At 43.6% G+C, this 20222-nt stretch overlaps 1 protein-coding gene across 1 annotated transcript in view; it reads right to left on the bottom strand.

Annotated features, from left to right (window-relative positions):
- Positions 1–15619: 15619 nt before the first annotated feature.
- The window catches only part of SAXO1 (stabilizer of axonemal microtubules 1), a 102204-nt gene continuing 97601 nt past the window's right edge, over positions 15620–20222 (bottom strand). The window contains exon 4 of the mRNA XM_003928135.4: positions 15620–17019. Coding sequence (XP_003928184.2) covers positions 16016–17019 — 1004 coding nt within the window. The 3' untranslated portion in view covers positions 15620–16015. The remainder of the gene's footprint in view (positions 17020–20222) is intronic.

Genomic DNA, 20222 nt, shown 5'->3' on the forward strand with positions numbered 1-20222 from the left:
TCTTCTCGTCTGAGTCTCTATTAAACTCAGCCTTCCCCTGGTGGTCAATGCAGGGAGTGAGAGAAGTCCCTGTCAGTTGGGTGGTTCCCAGCAAGTTATCTGTGTCTGGCTCAAGTGTAAGGATTGCAGTTTTCACCTTTACATGGGAAGCTGGAGGCCCATGCCTGGAAGCGCTAGCTCTATAAATAAACCCAAAGAAGCTGTGTTTGTAGACATGCACACGTTCAGGCTGAGGGCAGCAGAATGAGATGACGGTCATCTCATTGACAGCCCTTTGTGGTGGGACGATGGGAGCCACAGTACCTTCAGGAAGTGAAGCAAACAGAGGCATCTCTCGGGAGAGGTACAGACTTGGGTGTGGAATTTTCATCACTCATCAGGCTTCCTGCCAACAGAGACACGTACAGTATGAGGCAGCTGCACGGTGAAAGTTTGGATGTATGCTATTAATAACGACTTACACTTACAGACCACGGCTACATTGAATCCTCACATCAACCCTCTGATTATCTCCATTTACATATGGGAAAATAGCAGGGCAAAGAAGCTCAAGGTCACCCAGCTGGTAGAACTAGGATTCAAAGTCAGGCAGTCCTACTCCAGCTGAAGACTGGTCTTGACCCACTGTGCTGCCTCCTGCCCCGCTGCCTGCAACTGCCATGCCACGGCCACCTTAGGCATGCACGCCCTTCTCCCCTACTGCTTTCAGGTTGGTCGGTGACAATAACAGGACATTTCGCTGAAATGGTCGGTTTCTCCTGCCCTAAAGGCAGTTCTTTCACCATGGTAGCACTTCTAGATCCCTATTTTTAAAGCATTTTAATAAAAACAGCTACCGTAGGAAGTGCGAGGGGTGACGGGGGGAAGCACAGCTGTAGAGCTCTTCATAAACAGGCCCTAGTGAAAGGGCAGCATGTCGCCAGGCACGGAAGATGTCCACACAGGGATCACAGTGAGAGATGCTCCAGAGGACCCATGGCCTGAACGCCAAACTCCAGCTGGTTTCCAGCAGCTCACCACAGCACATCACAGTCCTGTTAAACAGTGTGAAAGTATACCAGAAAGCTCTTCTTGAAATTTCAGTTATTTTTTTAAGTTTTAGGTTTTGCTTTAAAGAAAAAGCCAATGCTAGAACTATAAATATTCACATACCAGCAACCAAACATGTCCTACAGAGGCCCCATGGCAGGAGGAAGGAGCTGGAAATACCAGAGCAAAAACCCAGTAAAGCTGAAAGGGTGGGAAGGGCTCAAATGCAACGTATGGAAATTTTTCCAAAAAACATAGAGTCTTTGCTTAACCTCAAAGATTTCCAGGAAATCCCTAGTCCCATTAAGATCAGAGTGGTCAACAGTCACCAAAGCTCATTCATGCCTCAGTTTCTTCATCCTCCAAGAGCGTACCTCATCAGGTAGGGCTGTGTGAAAACAATTAGTTAATTAATGTTGAATCGCTTGAACTCAGGAGACAGAGGTTGCAGTAAGCCAAGATCATGCCACTACACTCCAGCCTGGGCAACAGAGCAAGACTCCATCTCAAAAAAAAAAAAAAAGAAAGAAAAAGAAAAAAGGATAAAAAAGGGGGCAGGGGGTATCTGACACATCATGGAAGCACTTACTCAATGTTAATTGCTATTATGGTCAGCATCATCTAAGTTACCGTGGAAGAAACAGGGAGATGAAGGGCAGGGCTAGCAGAATTTTTGCTATTTTACATCATTTCCCATTGTCAGCTTTGAAAGACTCCCCAGTGTTCCCATTTTTACTTGAGAAGGAAATCAATGGCTCCTCCAAAGCTCAATGCTACACAATAGCGAGGTGCAGTAGCTCACACCTATAATCTCAGCATTTTGGAAGACCACGGCAGGAAGATCCCTTGAGGAGTCTCAGACTGGCCTGGACATGGTGAGACCGTGTCTCTACAAAAAATATTTTAATTACCTGGTGTGGTAGCTCACACCCATAGTTCCCAGCTTCTTAAGAGCCCTGAAGCTGGAGGCTACAGTGAGCTGTGGCCAGGCTACTGCACTGCAGCCTGGGTGACAGAGTTAGACCCTATCTCAAAAAAAAAAAACAACAACAACAACTACTACACAATAGTATAAACAAGAAAGACATCAATGAACCAAGTTCTGTGTCTTGGAAGAAAACCTATCAGTGATGTATCCAACTCAGAGACTCACCAAAAAACTGACAAAATTCCAGAAATACTACTCCCCAGGACAAATGTTGTAATGCCAATGTACTGCCTAGTCTCGACGTCTCGACTCAAAGTACCCAAATGTACATATAACTACCATTTCCTTCAAGTAACTAAAAATCATGGAGAGATATTTATTCATGAGCAAATATACAAGTAAAAGCTAAAATTAAGGATATTTCACTTGCAAGTGGTTGAGTTTCTCATAAATAACATGCAGGTATCCCCTCACTTCATCCTGCAAATAAACCCAAAGAAATGGTCCACCTTTATTAATGGTTTTCCGCTAAAATGAGACAAGTTAGATCTCAATAATCTGTTAGCGGGTTCCCAAAAGAAGTCAAAGCTATCTACAAAGGGTCAGGAAATGGCGGCATAGAGAAAAGGATGGAGCATGGGGAAGAAACCTAGTGAAAACTGACCTGTGAGGTGAATTAACCCAGGGAAGGACAAATCAGGAAACGAAATAAGCCATAACTCCCCTTTGGTCTTATCTCTCCGAGTTCCTCCTTTTGTTCAGTAAACCAACTCAAACTTAAAGACTTTGGGATTGAGACTCAGTCTGCACTGAATGTGAATTAAATCAGAGAAGGTTATCTACCCACATCATATACTGCCAATTGGGACAATATTGGCATTGATTGATTTAAGGCCTTGAAGTAAAGATTTGAATACCCAATGAATTTAACAATCCTCCAAGTTTAACCTCAAATGAATGTCTGCTCCCCACCCACCCAGTTCACTTGGAGATGATTTTACAACTCAAATGTGTATGAGCTTGTCAGAGTCTGTTCTCTTTGGCCGAAGCTCAGCCTATTCATAGCACCCCAAGATTTTCAACTGTTTTGTTGCCACCCCAAAACTGAAAGGCAGATATTGGTAATCAAGCCTTTGCTAAAACAACCAGGCTACTGTCTTGTCAACTCGAGTTTTACAACTTCACTCAGATTCTGTGAAACACCTGGTCCCAACCAACCACGTGTCACGCCTCTGATAACACAATATACAGATGTCGCTCACCTCTGTGTTTTCAAAAGGCAAAATCCATCTCCAACTCAGGATTTCCCAGGCTGCCCCTAAAAATATGGTTTATGTGTGTGTAAACAGAGATTAAATGTGAGGTTTTATGTGAGTGAGGAAAAAGCAGACAGTCAGGAATGGTTCTCCTGCCGAACGTAAATAATGTTTGTTTAAGCAGAATGCCTAGGAGAGCCTGAGAGATTGCATGGTCAGCATTGAGACCAGAAAGCATGCCTGGGAAGCCTGCCTCCCGCTCTGGGTCTTCACAATGGCCAGAATGGACTTTGTTACAAATCCTGTGAAACATACCAGACAAGCTGTGAACAACTTAGTTACCAGGTGAGCACGTTGAGGAAACCTCTAATGGTGAAGGCCAGGAGTATGGTGATAAAGTGTGTCATAGGCTTGGTTTTCTTACCCTAAGCCCCCATCATCATTTTTTAAAGAACAGTGAAAGGGCCAAGAAATGGCTTGCCTGAGGCCAGTGAAGACTGGCAAAATTGGTTTTCAGTCATCCACCTACAGACAATCCCTGCATTATAATGATTTGACTTACAGTTTCGCAACTTTACACAATGGTGCAAAAACAATACACATGCTGTACACTTCTTCACTGACAATGGGCTATGTCCAGATAAACTCGTCAGAAATTTAAAATACTGTAAATCAGAAATACACTTTTGATTTCTGATTTTTTTACTTATAATGGGCTTATCAGACATAACTTGTTTGTTGAGGAACATCTGGGTTCTGTCTCTTGGCTGGAGGCCAGCATGTCTCAGTGCTGGAGCACAGGGCAAGTGCCAGCCATGGACCCCTGAGCTGAGTTTCTTCAGCCTGAACAGACCCCCTCCCTGCTTGAGTGAAGAGATTCAAGGTAACCCCTTAAAAGCAGGCCCCCATAACCTGAATCTTCTGCACCCTTTGCACGGTGAGGCTTTGCCTTCGTACTTGGCAAAGTACGAAGCTGGGATGGAAAACAAAGTCCTCATCAAACCCTGGTGGTCCTCACTCAACCCTTCCCTTACCAGATGAGCCCCCATCCCTTCTCATCTCATCTCCTTCTTCCTCATTTCTTTTTCCATCACTTATCTTTCCTTTTCCTCAGAGTTTAACATACTTTGCTAAGCACCACCTCTGGGCTCCAAGGACACAGGGGTAAGAGCCTAGTCCCTGCTTTAAGGGAACTCACCGTCTAACTGGGAAGCAGACACATCCCACACAAATGACAGTGTGTCCTACCACAGTTATGAAGTCCAAGTTCTGGGGAATCTCCAGCTCTTCTACTTCATTTGGCTCCTTCCACAGTCAGCACTCAGCGATTGCTCTCTTTAGTCCTAATCCTCTCTCACTGGGGTATTTGCAAAGGTCTCCTAACTGGATTCTTTAAATCTGCTCTGGTCTCTTCCAATCCACTTTCCACACAATAGCTAAAACTATTGTTATATTGCCTGTAAAACTTCATTTCTGCCTTCATTTCATTATTTATCCAGTCGTCATTCAGGAGCAGTTTGTAGTTGTGCGGTTTTGAGTGAGTTTCTTAATCCTGAATTATAATTTGATCACACTGTGATCTAAGAGACTGTTTGTTATGATTTCCTTTCTACTGCATTTGCGGAGGAGTGATTTCCTTCTAAGTATGTGGTCAATTTTAGAGTTGGTGCAATGTGATGCTGAGAAGAATGTATATTCTGTGGATTAGGGTGGAGATTTCTGTAGATGTCTATTAGGTCTGCTTGGTCCAGATCTGAGTTCAAGTCCTGGATATCCTTGTTAATTTTCTGTCTTGTTGATCTAATATTGACAGTGGAGTGTTAAAGTCTCCCACTATTATTGTGTGGGAGTCCAAGTCTCTTTGTAGGTCATTAAGAACTTGCTTTATGTACATGGGTGCTCCTGTATTGGGTGCATATATATTCAGGATCGTTAGCTCTTCTTGTCACATTGATCCCTTTACCATTATGTAATGCCCTTCTTTGTCTCTTTTGATCTTTGTTGGTTTAGTCTGTTTTATCAGAGACTAGGATTCCAACTCCTGCTTTTTTTTTTTTTTCTCTCCATTTGCTTGGAAAATCTTCCTCCATCCCTTTATTTTGAGCCTATATGTGTCTTTGCATGTGAGATGGGTCTCCTGAATACAGCACATCAAAGGGTCTTAACTCTATCGAATTTGCCAGTCTATGTTCTTTTGACTGGGGCATTTAGTCCATTTACAATTAACTTCAGTATAAACTGATATGTATATAAAAAATTAACTTAAATCTGTACTCTAGGGACTGTTAGGTAACATTTAAAATACCCAATCATAAATCCACCCTCCAGAAGTGACCATTGCAAGTACTTCAAGTATTATTATCTAAATCTGCACTAGCAGGTTCATTAATCATACAACATTTATTAGTCACATAGGAGTAAACTGCTGGGTTTGAGGACTGGAGAGACTAAACAAACATGACCTTATACAGATAATCTGAGAATCCAGCTACTATTATCTGAACGTGCCCCCACTCCATTCCAAAATTCAGATGTTGACAATGTGGTGGTATTAAGATGTGAGGCATTTAAGAGGCACTTAGGTTATGAGGGCTCCTCCTCTCATGAATGGGATTAGGTTCCCTAAAGAGACTTCACAGAGGGAGCTCATTTCCTTTCTGCCCTTCCACCTTCTGTCATGTGAGGACACACCATTCCTCCCTTCTGGAGGATGCAGCATCAAAGGCTCCGCCTTGGAAGCAGAGAGTAGTCCTCACTGGCACCTTAATCTTGAACTTTCCAGCCTCCAGAACTGTGAGAAATAAATTTCTGTTCTTTATAAACTGCCCAGTTCGTGGTACTCCTGACAGCACAAATCAACTAAAACACCAGCAAACCCAGTAGCCTGATGATCCAAGTCTAGCCTTGTCTTTGGTTCTGTGTGTCCAACTCTGTTTGCCTGATCTGAATAGGTAAGTTTTTGGCTGATCTTACTTTAGGAACATTCACCTTAGAGTAACTAAGTGTTTATCAGGGTGCCTAGGGTTGAACAATAGGACTCACTTAAGTTCAAGGAGTAGATTATACAAGTACTTTGGACCCGTTTGCTAGCATTTGTGCCCATGCCAGAATTTGGTCTGAGACTTGTTTTCACGGTAACACACCACCTCAGGTACTGAGGCTGTGTGGGTGGAGACACAGCCTCAGCCTCTCATGGATGGGAGCTGCCCATCTATACCATCATAACTTGGGAACTGTTGATCAACAAAAATGGCTTAAATCAGTTCACAAAGAGACTTTCTCAAAGCATGGTTTGAGTTATACCAGTCCTCTGCTTTAAAATCTTTATACCTTCCCACTGTTGTTAGGATAAGGACTGAATGCCTTAAAATAACCTGAAGGGTCTTACAACAGCCCAGCCCCATTTCTGGCCACTCTCTCTGGGTGACTGGCCTCAGTTCCATGAAGGCTCCATTCTCCTTCTGCTACCACCTTCTAATGAGACATGAATTAGCAACCACCACACCCACCACCATCCACTCTTGTTAAATCAGGGAAGGGCAAATACAGAGGCTATAAGATGCTTGTTAAAGTCTTTTAAATATTGATCAATTATACAACTCTTTTCCCCATCGCCTTGCAGCAAAGGCAGAGAGCAGGGCCTCTCCATCTTTGACAGCCTTGAGAGTTGGATGGGTGGATTGATGGATGGATGGATGGACGGATACAGATGGATAAAAGGAAGGGAGGAAGAGGTGTGGTCAGTGCTATGACAGGACATCCCATCCATCCCATGCCAGAGCTAAGTCAGCTGCAAGGGGCTGTGGAGGAAGGAGTAGGAAGATCTAGGAGGGGCGGCTTATATGACAGGACATATGGAGGGAGAAGGCAGGGTTCCTGAGTCCCCACCTACCACACAGGAAACTTGCTGGATAAGTAGAGAAAATGAATGCCTGGAAGGGCTGAAGAGCAGCTGGGGGCCATCTGGGTAGGCTCCCTGGGATGTGCCCCTGGACAAGAGAATGTTAGAGCAACTGACCCAGGACTCTGAAAGAGGGGTTACACAGGCTGGAAAAGGGCACTGTGATGGTCTCAAGTCAGGCAGGCTCCTGGAGCCCACGGCAAAAGTAGGAGTCTCATGGAATCTTCATGAGCTTCTTAACCTAGAAGAGAAATCCTCCTTAAATACCATTATTTGAGGTTTAGATGTTACCAAATCACAAAAAAATACATTTTTCCTTGATGTTTCCAAAGGAATTGTTTTCTAGAGTGAAGAGAATCCAATCTAAAGTGATTAACTATTTTATACTAAGAGCTTAAACATTTAAAGATCTCTTCAAATAACCAGCTCCTGGCTGTAATCACTCCTTTTTATAGATTAGTCTTGTAAATAAACATCATGTAAAGAAAAGCTCCATTGGAATCTAGTCAACACTTTTACATCTGTGTTCCCAGAAGCAATTATCGCATAGGTCTGAATGCTAACTCTGTGCTAGGTACAGTGGAAGATCTCTCTCTCTCTCTCTCTCTCTCTCTCTCTCTCACACACACACACACACACACACACACACACACACACGCACACACTCACACAGTTACTGTTCCCAAAGATTTTTCAATCTATTTCTTAGGTCATATACCCGTAAACTGCATGCCCTTTAAAAGCATTCCAAAATTCATTCTTTTCTCTCAATCTGAATGAAGAGTTGATTCTTGCATCTCTCTAGCACTCCCCTTCTTCCAACTTACCATTCAAAAACTACTATCCACAAGGTTTGTTTTACAAACCTCATTTCCTCTAATCCCCGGAGGAATCTGTGAGGACTCTGCCAAGTTGTTCAACCTCTCTGAGCATCAGTTGCCCATCTGGAAAGGCAGGAGTAACAAGAGAGGAGTTGCGTGGATTGAATGAGATGGGATGTGCTGGTGCTTTTAGAACTCAAAGGGGCTTTACACAGGAGATACTCGCATGAGTCCATTGTCCATCATAAATGAACTTTCCCAGGTCCCCTGTGTCTGCACTTCGGCTGTACAATAACCTCTCATTTATCAAGAAGCCAAACAATCTAAACTGTCAAAGACCAGCATATTTTAACATTCAGAGCTGACCCCGAGATGCTACAGGAGCCAATGAGATTTTCAAATCATAAAAGATAGATTGAACTACATGTTTGCAGGGCATGTGTATTTTATGGTATTCTAAACTTATTTGAAAAATTTATGATGAGTACTTGGCAGTACTTCTCCATGTGTGTTCCAACAGGTTTCACACAATAAAAGGGCTCTATCGTCACAGCTGAAAAATGTTGCTTCTTCCTGCTCAATATGCATCCCTCCCTTCCCTGGAAACTACACCTCGATTTTCCTTTGGGGATCCACCCCATCCCTTTAGCCCTCATGCAGTTCATGCAGTTCACACGAGATTGACCCGACACATACACACTGCTTCATCCAGGGGTGGACCCCAATTCAAGCCTGGATGATTAGTATTTTCTATTGCTACATTGATCAGCTCAGGGATCGGCATAAAACTCAAGTCGGGCAAGACTCCATTCAGGGATTTTTGGACACGATTCAGTGGTTTCAGGATACTGGAACCACTGGGAAGCAGAGGCCCTTTTCTCTCCATTAGAATTGCCAGCTAAAAGGATGTTGTAAGGTCAGTGTAAGAGGGCAATGTAGGAGAAAACAAAGCCAAAAGCTAAAGACCAAGACCTCATCACATCACCGGAGCCCCTGGTTCCAACTATGCCTAAAGTCAACAAAGAAAACCCTAGACTGCTCAATTGCCTGAACCAATAAATTTTCTTTTTTGCTTAAACACTTGTAATTGCAAGAATGCTGATTCATACACTGGGTTATATGAAGTTAAACAAGGCTTCTTTACTATAAGGCTTCACAGAGCTTTCCAAATACTAGCATGCATTACGAATCCCCAACAGGGAGACATAATATACAGCATTCCCCAAACTTATATGTCCAATGATTTTTTTTTTTGGAAGACCATATCATAGGGCTTGTAGTCCATAGAAAACACCTTGGGAAAGGCTAATACATATTACCTGTAAGTTAACCGAATATTAAAATACTACAAATCCCTATTCCCTTATTATTCTAGATAAATGAGACAAATGGGAATTCATTTATCCAACACTGTTGATGCATTTTTCCATACTTTAAAAATGTATGTATATAATTTTTTATTCTTTTTTACTAAATTGGGGTCATAAGCACAAACCATGGTATTTTTTCCAGACTTAATGAAATATATGTATATATACAGTCTTTTTTTATTATTATACTGGGATCATAATTTCTGAGCTGCTACACTTTCGAGTTCTGCATTTTAAAATATTTTGGGCCTCTAGCCTCAGTGCCAAGCTATCAGCTGTCACTCCGCTTCGTTTAATGTATCTACCTGTAGAAGCAGCCCCTAGTACTCTGCTGTGAGCTAGTAAACTGAATGAAAGAAACTCAGTGGAACTGTGTGTTTAAGTCTGGGGGTGGGCAATGCACTGAGAGCGAGACCCAGGGTAGGGGAAGGTACTGAGTGGAGTACCTAAGTTTCTGTACGTAAAATCTACATCGAGGTATCAGTGATTTTGGCAATTTAAAAGCCACTTTTTCCAGATTTCTGCCTTGGTTTTGGACAGCTAAAGTTTCCAAATAACTGACCTTCGAATATGGGAATTGTTACACTACTTAGCCAAGAAAAGAACCACTCCAACTTGATAGTAAGCACTGAACTCTGCTTAGGAACTTTAAAATGAAAAGTTCTTTTTTTAAAAGCCAGGAGCATCCCTAGTCCAAAAATTCCATTTCTTCCTAAGTCATCCATTGGCACAGAAGTCAAATTTCAGTCATTTTTCAGGCATTTTTTTCCTGCCTGTAACTCTCAAGTCACTGATTGCCTGTTTAAAGGGTATTTGCAGGCTCCCCTGTTTTATGATCTTATAATAAAACAGATGGGGATTTGGGACAACAGGAAGGTAATTAAACTCCCTTCTTGTCATTGAAAGTATAGCCTTGGCCCTAAGCAGTGGCAGAGACAGGCAGGCTGGCTGGTCTGGGCAACAAGGCCCATGAAAATCAGTGTTAGATTCGATCACAGCAGTGGAAACTCCTGAGTCTTTTTCATTTGCATCAAGCTGGGTTTGCAGTCATACTTAGAGGCTTGACAAGGAAAATGCATCAAGGTTTCTCTTCTAAGTATCCAAGGATCCAGAGGCTTCCAGAACCAGGGCACCTGCAGCCCAGTAGTGTGGCTGAAAGAGAAGCCCAGCCTAGCATTGCCCTGATGCTTTTTCCAGACTCCAGAGCACATGTTCTGGAAGGGTCACAGGCTCCTGGGCTACTGTTGCACCCTCAAAGTGGGGAGGAGCCAAGCACCTGCTCAGACAGCCATGTGCAATTCTGAACCTGCTCTGCCAAAGAAAACACCCCTGTCTGCCCCAACTCCAGCATTTATGCTCAGAAAGGCCTCTGTCTTCCCGGTTCGAGGGCTGCTGACCAGATGTGGACTGGGTGAAGGCGGGGCAGGTCCAAGGATCCAGGGGGCCATTAATCCGCAATTGTGCACACCCCGCCTACTCCACCTACTTCCTCTTGACAATTGCACAGCTAAAAAGCACTTTTAGAGGAAATGGATCCCTCAGTTCATCTTCCCAATGAGTCATTTTGGAAAGCTTTTTTCTTCAGATCTTGTTGCCCTGAGGCAGTTAGCTCCACTCCTGGTTTTAAAAGCAGAAAAGGGAGAAGGAGGGACTCATTTCTCAATATCTACATCACTTCATTTCCATTTTAGATATATAATAAAAAGGCAGAGAGAAGTCACACACAAAAGCAAAACCAGAAGACAGGACAAGTAGTGCTGTCTCCCCCACCTCAGACCCCAGCCAGGACTGTTGCCCCTGACCTCAGAACTGGGCTGCGGTGTCTGCTCAGCTGCCTCTGGTCTACTGGTGCTATCTGAGAGGGTGTGGAGGTGGACAGCTGGGGCAGAGGATGGAGGTGGGAGAGCACAGCCTCGGGGAATGGCTTGGGGTTCAGAGGCTAGCGACCCCTGCCAGGGTTCCCTTCACCCGCACACACCAGTTAGCCTGGTGCTTATTCTACTCCAGATTTGCCCTTCTGCCCAGCCAAGGCCAAAGTCACCCTCCAGGTATGCTTTGCAGTAGAGAAGACTCCAGTGAAAGCCCACGAGTGCTTCATCCGCTTCAACTGGCTCTAGGCCAGGTCTAGCAATGGGCTGCCTGGCTGTGCTTACCCCTTCCCACCCATCACTCACACGACACTACACCACAGTAGAGGCATAATGAAATATAAAATACCATTAAGAAGAAAATGGGAGGAAAGTCCTCAAGGGACAAGGGATTTCAAGAAATCTGAAGAGACAGGAGGTAGATGCTGGAGTGATGACTGACAAACATAGAAGAGGAGGCCACAGCCCAGAATGAACATACTGCCAGGGAGCTGGAGCCGCAGGAAGTGGGGTCTGCAGACACGAGCTGGCGGGTCTCAGGATTCGAAATGACAGGCACCACAAAGGGCAGGGTAGCAAGTGGTGCATCACTAACAAAGGACCTATCCTTCCCCATCCTCCAACCACTGCCCAGCACAAGAGCTTGAAGCCAGGCCAGAAAAGGAGGCTCGTCTTTACAGATATCGATGATTGAGAAAATGCAGCAAGCAGTAGAATAAAGAGGACTTTAAGCTGATTTGGTGCTATATTCAGACCTTAATGGGACAGAGGGTTGGAAAGTGAATTCCTGATCCCCCCAAAATGAGGGCAAAATACCAGAATCTTCACCCACACAGGTGGCCCCCTATGTAACGTGAACCAAAGGACAAGCCCTACCCTGGTGACCTAGGCTGCTGACAGGATGGCAGACCTGCCCACGGCCTGAGGCAGTCAAATAACACCATCTTAGGAGGACTGCATGCCCAGCAGATGACCCCGGGCACCATACCCTAAACCAGCGGACAACTTCCAGCCAGCCCAGGGCTTCCACACAGACAAAGCCCACTGTTTGCAGCCAATCAACCTCACTGGGAGAATCTCCTTTCCTCTGACAGAATAGAGTTTGCCATCCTTCAGCTATAAAAGCCCTACTCTCATTTTTCTCACCAGAACCTCGTCCCCAAGAACCTGCTCGATTCTGCATTGAAACAGCTTTCCTGCATAGCCATAAAACTTTTTTGCCTTGTGTTCTATTATATTAATATCTTTGACCTCTAGGTATTTCTATTTCATGACACACCTAAAGTTTTGGGAACCCTGGGCTAGGGTAGGTGATCAAGCTCCCACTTCATTCTCCTAAGTGGAAAATACGCAATATAAGCACATGCACACATTTTTGAGAGAAGACAACATGTTTGAAGGGTTCCATTGTCAGATTTCTTTTTTTTTTTTTGAGACGGAGTTTCGCTCTTGTTACCCAGGCTGGAGTGCAATGGCGCGATCTCGGCTCATCGCAACCTCCGCCTCCTGGGCTCAGGCAATTCTCCTGCCTCAGCCTCCTAAGTAGCTGGGATTACAGGCACGCGCCACCACGCCCAGCTAGTTTTTTGTATTTTTAGTAGAGACGGGGTTTCACAATGTTGACCAGGATGGTCTCGATCTCTCGACCTCGTGATCCACCCGCCTCGGCCTCCCAAAGTGCTGGGATTACAGGCGTGAGCCACCGCGCCCGGCCCCCTTGTCAGATTTCTTGAACGAGATCATACCAGGTATAGGGCAGTGTGTGCACGTGTGCATGTCCGTTCATCACAGAGCCTTTTACCAGCAAACTCAATATGAAAGCCCAGCACACAGACCTGCTAAGGAGGAGCTTGGATGAGAACTGAGGAGGAAACCAGGGCCCCATCTGCTCAGCTCCTCTTTCCTCGTGGCCCAGTTACTCTCTGAACCCAGACTTTCAGGGACACTTAGCAACCCTGACACAAAAAAACCAAAGAGTAATTTACCCGAATGAGGAAAAAAAAGCCTATTTTTACTTTGTAAAATATGTACAATAAAAAAACGAGCAATGATCCTTACCTGCACACTTGTAAACATTGACTGATGAAATGGTAAGGAGATTCAGCCAGGCCCAACTCAGCAATTGTCTTCCTCATCCTCACCTACATTTAATGAGAATTAACTGTGAGTCAGGGCTAAGTGACCTGCACATACACTATCATTCAATCCAAACAGCAAAACTATGAGGCCAGGATTGCTATTATCCACATTATCACATGCTGAAGAATTTGACCAAGACCTCATAGCTAGTGGTGGCAAGCGCCAAGGTGCAAGGCCAGGTCTGGACTCCAAAAACCATGCATGTTCCTCACTACTGTGCTTCACAAGGCCCCACAGTAGGCACTTTATATTTTTTCTGTATTTTCTAAGTGTTTTCTTTGTGAAAAGAAATGATTTCTTTAATCATTTTCATAATATTAAGGACATTCTCATTTGGAAGCCAATAAAAAAAAAAAAAGAGAACAGTACAGGAAGAGTTGGTTTCATAAGACTAAGAGGTAACAGGCAAGACAGGGATGCCCTAGGGTGGCCTCTCCAGCCTGGATCACCACGAAGAGGACCTCATTACAAAGACAGGCCTCAGACAACATTCTTCACTCCAACAGGGTCTGCACTCCTCCACCGGCCACGTCAATCCCATCTTTCAGCGTCTTCCCTTCCTGGTGATTGCAAACATTAGGAAAGCTTATTAGCCTTGATGTTACCAAACACTGTCATCTAATTATACCAGACAGAAAGGGAGAGTCTATGAGAAACAAAATTCCTCATCTGCCAAAACAAAGCATGACTAAAGTCGATGAATCAGCAAATAGCAGTAAATGCTTATTATTTAGGAATGTGAAAAGAAGTATTAGCAAAATAGATCATTTAAAACTGTTCTCTCTGGGGAGGTAACAATGGGGGAAGGCTCAGCAGCAGGGATCTAAGAGATGGCTGTATTTTTGTAAGCATTTTAGCACTATTTGGCTGTTCAAATTAAGTGCCAGTTTTTTTGATTTGTTAAAAAAAAAAAAAAAAAAAAAGGAATAAAAAATACCTCCGTTCTTAGTGTAATCCTTTAGCTTAATCCACTCCAGTAGGCTCAGACACAATGTGATTTGATGTGGTTTGTGGAGCCAGATCTGAGACACAGAAAATGGGTGGTACCTGGTGTTGTGGAAGAGCCGTGAGTCACAAGACCTGGATTCTCATCTTGGCTCTGCTGTTCTGGGCTGTGTGGCCTTGGGAGAAGTTGCTTAACCAATCTGAACCTCTCTAACCCCTAATGGCAAGCATTTAGACCCCATACAAACTAATGAGAGGAATTAATAACATAGATCCAACCCAACAAAACAAACAAAGCTCATGGTGAGGATGCAAGGTGTGGGGACCTGTGAGGCCTGGGTCAGGTGGGTGAGAGCTACGGAAAGATAGTGCCCTAGATAGGAAGGATTAGGCCCCTTGCCCATCCACCAGGCCCTGAGCCCAAGCCCAAGCCTCTTAGACATGAGCTGAACTCTCCTCCCCTTCTCCATGCTGCGCCCAAGTTCCCTGAGACCACGGAGCATATTTTAGGATTCTGTGAACTCGAGAGAGGTGAGTGTCCCAGACTTCAGTCTGCATCCCTCTGTGAGGCTCATCCACACCCATGAGTTCATCTAAATGGCACAAAGTCTTTCCTCAATTCTGCCCAATTAAAAAAAAATAATATTCAAGTTAATTGACTGTATGGGACCCTCTTTAACAAAGGCCCTCCTCGATTTTGCTCAATTTAAAAAAAAAAAAAAAAAAAAAAAAAAAAAAAAAAAAAAACTTCAAATTATTTGGCCTTAGAAACAAATGTGGTAAAACCTTAGGCCCAAAAGAGAAATTCCAGGGCAGAACCTGGCTCACTACTATTGTCACAGGTCTGGTCACAGCTGTCATTTTAAGACAAGTATATCCAGGCTCCCCTGAAACCAAGCCAGCCTGGGGCAATTTCTTCCAGGCTCTGAGCATTTAGAAGAGCCCACAGCTTTTGCTCACAGCTCAAGGACCAGGTGTCGACTGCCTGGTTGCCAACGGTACTTTTTCTCCCCTCTCTCCCTAGAATCATAGCCTGTACAGGCTTGGGGTTGGGGAGAGGTCTGGTAGGTTCATGCATCCCTGCCTCCCTTTTTCTTTCCCTCCACCACCTTTGACTAAAGAGACATACACCCCATTGAACAGCAGTATTCTTGCTGGTATGTCACGCAGTAAAGAGGTAGAAAGATGCTTTGTGAAGCAGCCCTGCACTCAGAGAGCCCAAAACAAGACACCAGACCAGGCCCAAGGCACCTCCACCAGTACTGAAATACAAAGCGGATGTCAGTATAAAATCTCCCAAAGGTCCTAAGCAATACAGACTACTCTCTGCACAGACAGCACAGGAGTATAAACACACAGAGCTACACATTCACTCCCCCCAAAATAAAATTTATTCTTTGGCACGTCATACTTGGCAAGGGTTAATCATTATGTCATTTCATACAATGATTAAATTAATAAAAATACATCTGGATCAGAGAAAACCTCAGAGACCAGCTTTGATTCCATAAGCACACAGTAAAGGACCTGAAAGGGGATGGGGATGCTGTAAAGGAGGGGTTAAGGGGAGTTAATTAGCCAGTGATTAAATGTCATTTTCCTTGAGTCAAGCGATTCTCGTTTTATTCAAGTGTTCTGGAAGTGGTGATGAAGATTTTTTTTTTCCATTTTAGGGAATTCTTTTTTTGTCCAACAAATAATTCTCAACTGTCTGCTTTTAAAAGTATTGCATAATTTCTAAATAATAATTTTTCAAAATCAGGCTGACACTTCCAACTTCCTCTGATTGGAGTTTTCTGAATCATCCACAGAAAGATGGCTGCTCTGCTGAGAGCCTGCCTGGGAAATCCGCTTGTATATCCTGTGCCCCGAAGCATCCACTTCCTTAAAGGTGTAGCCAGGAGGCTCAGGGTATGAAGCTAGGCACCTGCCCATTTCCTTGGGAGTAAAGCTGATGGTGTAGGTGGTCTGGGCCTCCACAGGGACATTTCCCCGAGGGCCAGACCAGTGAGGCTTACAGCTTTTGGTATTGATCGGTGGGTGGGGCACGTAGTGTGCCTGAGTGGTGGTCAGGTAGTCCAAGGGCTCGGTGGGAAGGTTCAGCTGGGGAATAGGCTTGACTGGCTCTGCTCGCATGCTGGACCACTGCTTGTAGTCATCCTTGGTGGTGGTAGAGCCTTCAAAGCGGCCGCTTTTCTTAATCTGAAGCGCAGGTCGGCAGGACAGAGCTGGGGCACCATTAGGGTATGTGTAATGGGCCTGCGCTGTTGTCAGAAGGTCCATCCTCTCTTCGGGAGGGACGTAGGGGATGGGAGCCTTGGAGAACATCTGGGGTGTTGGCCAAGCTTGGTACTTATCTCGAAACTCAGTGGTGTTAGAGAAAGGCATGTCTAGCCCAGGGGGACTGGCGAGAGGTTTCGAGCTCTTGGCAGGCTCCCCCATCAGGCCCCGGAAGGATTGTTTGTGAGTGGTGAGGCTCTCAAAGGGGATTTCACAGGGCCTGAACTTCTCTGCTTCGTGCACAAAGCGCTTCTCCATGGGGTGGGCCACGTAGCTCATCTTGTAGTTAGTCAGATCCTCTAACGGGATATTACAGAGCTTTGGCATGGCCAGAGGTTTACAGCTCATGGTCTTCACAAGGCCCTTTATGGGGTAATCGTCCTGGTGTGTGGTCCTATAATCAAACCTGACTGATGCCGGCCGGTATTTGTGCTCCAGGCGAAGTGGCTCTCGTCTTGGTTGGTTCCAAGGCAAATAATCAGCTGAAATTAAAGCAGAAGAGATGATTAACATTAAATCAAGTCAATCAACTTACATATATTCTACAAAGCCCCACGGTCATAAGCCAGTCTCCAATGAAGCATTCTTTGAGACAAAGGAAGAATAGAGCACATCCCCGCTACCACTGCAAACACCGGATGTGTCAACTCTATGGTACTTGCAGGCAGAAGAGAAAAATTTACAGGAGTTCTCATCACACCCCACAATGCTGCATGCAGGGATCTCAGAGGGTCCATGGCCGTGGGAGGATCCAGGGAATCCAATCCTTCAGAGAAATTCAACCACTATCTTACTCTGACCCTGGAACACTTCCTTTCTTCTGCAGGGAAGGTACTTTCTCTGAATCAGCATGGAAGGAGTGAGAAGGTGCATGTGATGTAGTGAGACAGGCAATTCACAGCCCACCACTGGCAGGCCACCAGCCGATGAACCAGGCCTACCTGGTCATCTGTGGGGTGGCAGCCATTACGTCCCTGTAATCCTCACATCTAATCCACATAAATCAAATAGGATGCTGGGAATAGGGCATTGTATTGGCTGGCGAGAGAACAGCAGCTGCCACTTGTATAAAACTTACTGTATAACTAAGGCAATGTTCTAAGTGCTTTACGTATTAACTCATTTAATCTTCAGACTGTCCTAAAAAGGTGGATACTATCAATGCCAGTTTTATAGATGTAGAAATAGATACATAGAAAATTAGGGTATTTGTCCCAGGTCACTTGGCTAGAGGTGGAAAAGCATGAATGCAAATTCAGACCCAGAGCTCATGTTCTAACCCACTCTACTCTCTGGTTCTAACAATTAAGGAATACCAAGTACATGTCAGTCAACTGTGCTCAAGCCTTTCCATAAAATGATCTTGTTTCATCTTCATAGTAACACTTTGTGATGGGTATGATTATCTCCAGGCTACAGATTTCTAAAATCAAGGCTCAGAGGAGCTAAGAACCTTGCCCAAAAGTCACATGGCTAGTGAGTTGATTTGGAATTTAAACTATATTGTTGACTCAAAAGCCATGTTCTTCTGATAGCTCATATCACATATATTTCCAGATGGAGTATAAGTTAAAAAAAAAAAAAAAAAAAAAAAACAGGGAAGATTTGCAGGAAGAAAAGAAATTCAGAATGTTTGAAGAAAAGAAAGAATTGGCCATTCTAGGAGATGTCCATCTCAAGAGAAACCTCTGCTGTGGGGCTGAAATGGCCAACATAAAGGGAGGCCTAGACCCAAAAGAAATCTGCACTAGAGATGGCCTCCATGCATCCTGAGGAGCAGATACTGTCTTCAGGCAGCACTGCAAGCCTTTCAAACTGACTTTACCACTCAGGGCCTCAGGCCGCACCAAGACTCAAAGTTCAGGGGAGAAAAATGGGACCACAACCATGTGATTCAACCTCCTTGGCACTGCTGGCATTCTTTCATAATACTCGACTGACATCCAAGACCTATGTTGCCCCATTGGGCCCATAAATTACCAGGTTTAGAATAGTCCTGGTGAGCCCTCCAAATCTACAGGAAATTCTCTTGCTTACTGCTTTACAGAAGGTTAGGAAAAAAGCAGCTTCCCAGGAGCCTTGGGTATATGCACCAACACTAGTGAAGTCCCCAGGCACAATTTATAACAGCTTTATTGGAGTCTAATTTGCATAACACAATGTACCATCTTAGGTGCACAATTCAGTGACTTTTATAGTTGTATACCCATCACCAAAATCCAGTTATAGAGTATTTACATCATGCCAAAAATACCAATTATCTTCATTGTAGTCAGTCCTGACTCCTATCTCCAGCCCCAGGCAACCATTTGCTCTTGGTCTCTGTAACTGCATTTTCTGGACATTTCATATAAATTATCTAATATGTAGCATTTTGCATCTGGCTTCTTTCACTTACTGTAATGTAACTGAGGTTCATCCACATTGTAGCTTATATTAGTAGTTCACACCTTTTTATTGTTGAATAATATTACATTATATGACACCAAATTTTGTTTATCCATTCACCAATTGATGGACATTTTGAGTTGTTTCTACTCTTTGGTTATTACAAAAAAATTCTGCTATGAGCATTTATGAAGCAGTCTGTGTGTGAACATATATTTTCATTTCTCTTGGGTAGATACTAAGAAGTAAAATTGCTAGGTTCTATGGAAAATTCTATCTTTAGCTTTAAAAAAAAAAAATACTGCCAAATGTTTTCAAAATGGAGAAGTAGATGTGTCATTTTACATCCCACCAGCAATGTAGAACATTCTCATTTCTCCATGTCCTCATCAACACTTGTTATCATCTATGTTTTTAAATTATTATAGACATTCCAATAAGTAGTAGTATCTGGCAGTGTCATTTACATTTCTCTAATCACTAATGATGTGGAATATCTTTGCATAGGCAGTGCTTAGATACTTTACGGATGAAGTTACATCAGTAAAGTATCTATTCAGACGTTCTGCCCATCATTTTAAATTAGACTGTCTTCTTGAGTTATGGAATTCTTTCCATGTTCTAAATACAAATCTTATACCAAGTATGTGATTTACATTTTTTCTAAGTGTATCACTTCTCTTTTCATTTCCTTATTTTAACAAAACACCCACCTGAGACCTCTTTTCATTTTCTTAATGGTGTCTTTCAGAGGGCCCAAAAGTTTCAAATTTCGATACAGTCCCATTTATATTATCTTTAATAAGTCATGCTTTTGATGCCCTAAAATCTTTGCCTGTCCCAAGATATCACAGATTTTTCTCTGTTTTATTTGAAACTTTTATAGCTTTAGCTATTACATTTCGGTTTCTGACTCTTTATTTTTGAGTTGGGATGAGGTAACTTCTTCTTTTTGCATGTGGATATTCAACCATCCCAGTACGATTTATCAAGAACACTCTCCTCTCCCACCCTGAAGTACCTAGGCACATGTGTGAAAAGTCACCGACAACGGAAGTAAAGGCTCATGTCTGTACTCGCAACTTAGTTGCATCGGTCATTGTACTTGTCTTTATGTCAGTACAACCGTCTCAATTACTGTAGGTTTAAAGTTTTGAAATCAGGAAGTATAAGTTCTTCAACTTGGTTCTTATTTTTCAAAAATACTTTTAGCTATTCCACTTCGTTTGGATTTCACATGTAAAACCTAAAATTACTTTGCCAAGTTCTAAAAAGGAAAAAGAGTCTGTTGAGATTT

This window comes from Saimiri boliviensis, chromosome 2 (genome assembly GCF_048565385.1).
Source record: "Saimiri boliviensis isolate mSaiBol1 chromosome 2, mSaiBol1.pri, whole genome shotgun sequence".
In the NCBI taxonomy this organism is placed as follows: domain Eukaryota; kingdom Metazoa; phylum Chordata; class Mammalia; order Primates; family Cebidae; genus Saimiri; species Saimiri boliviensis.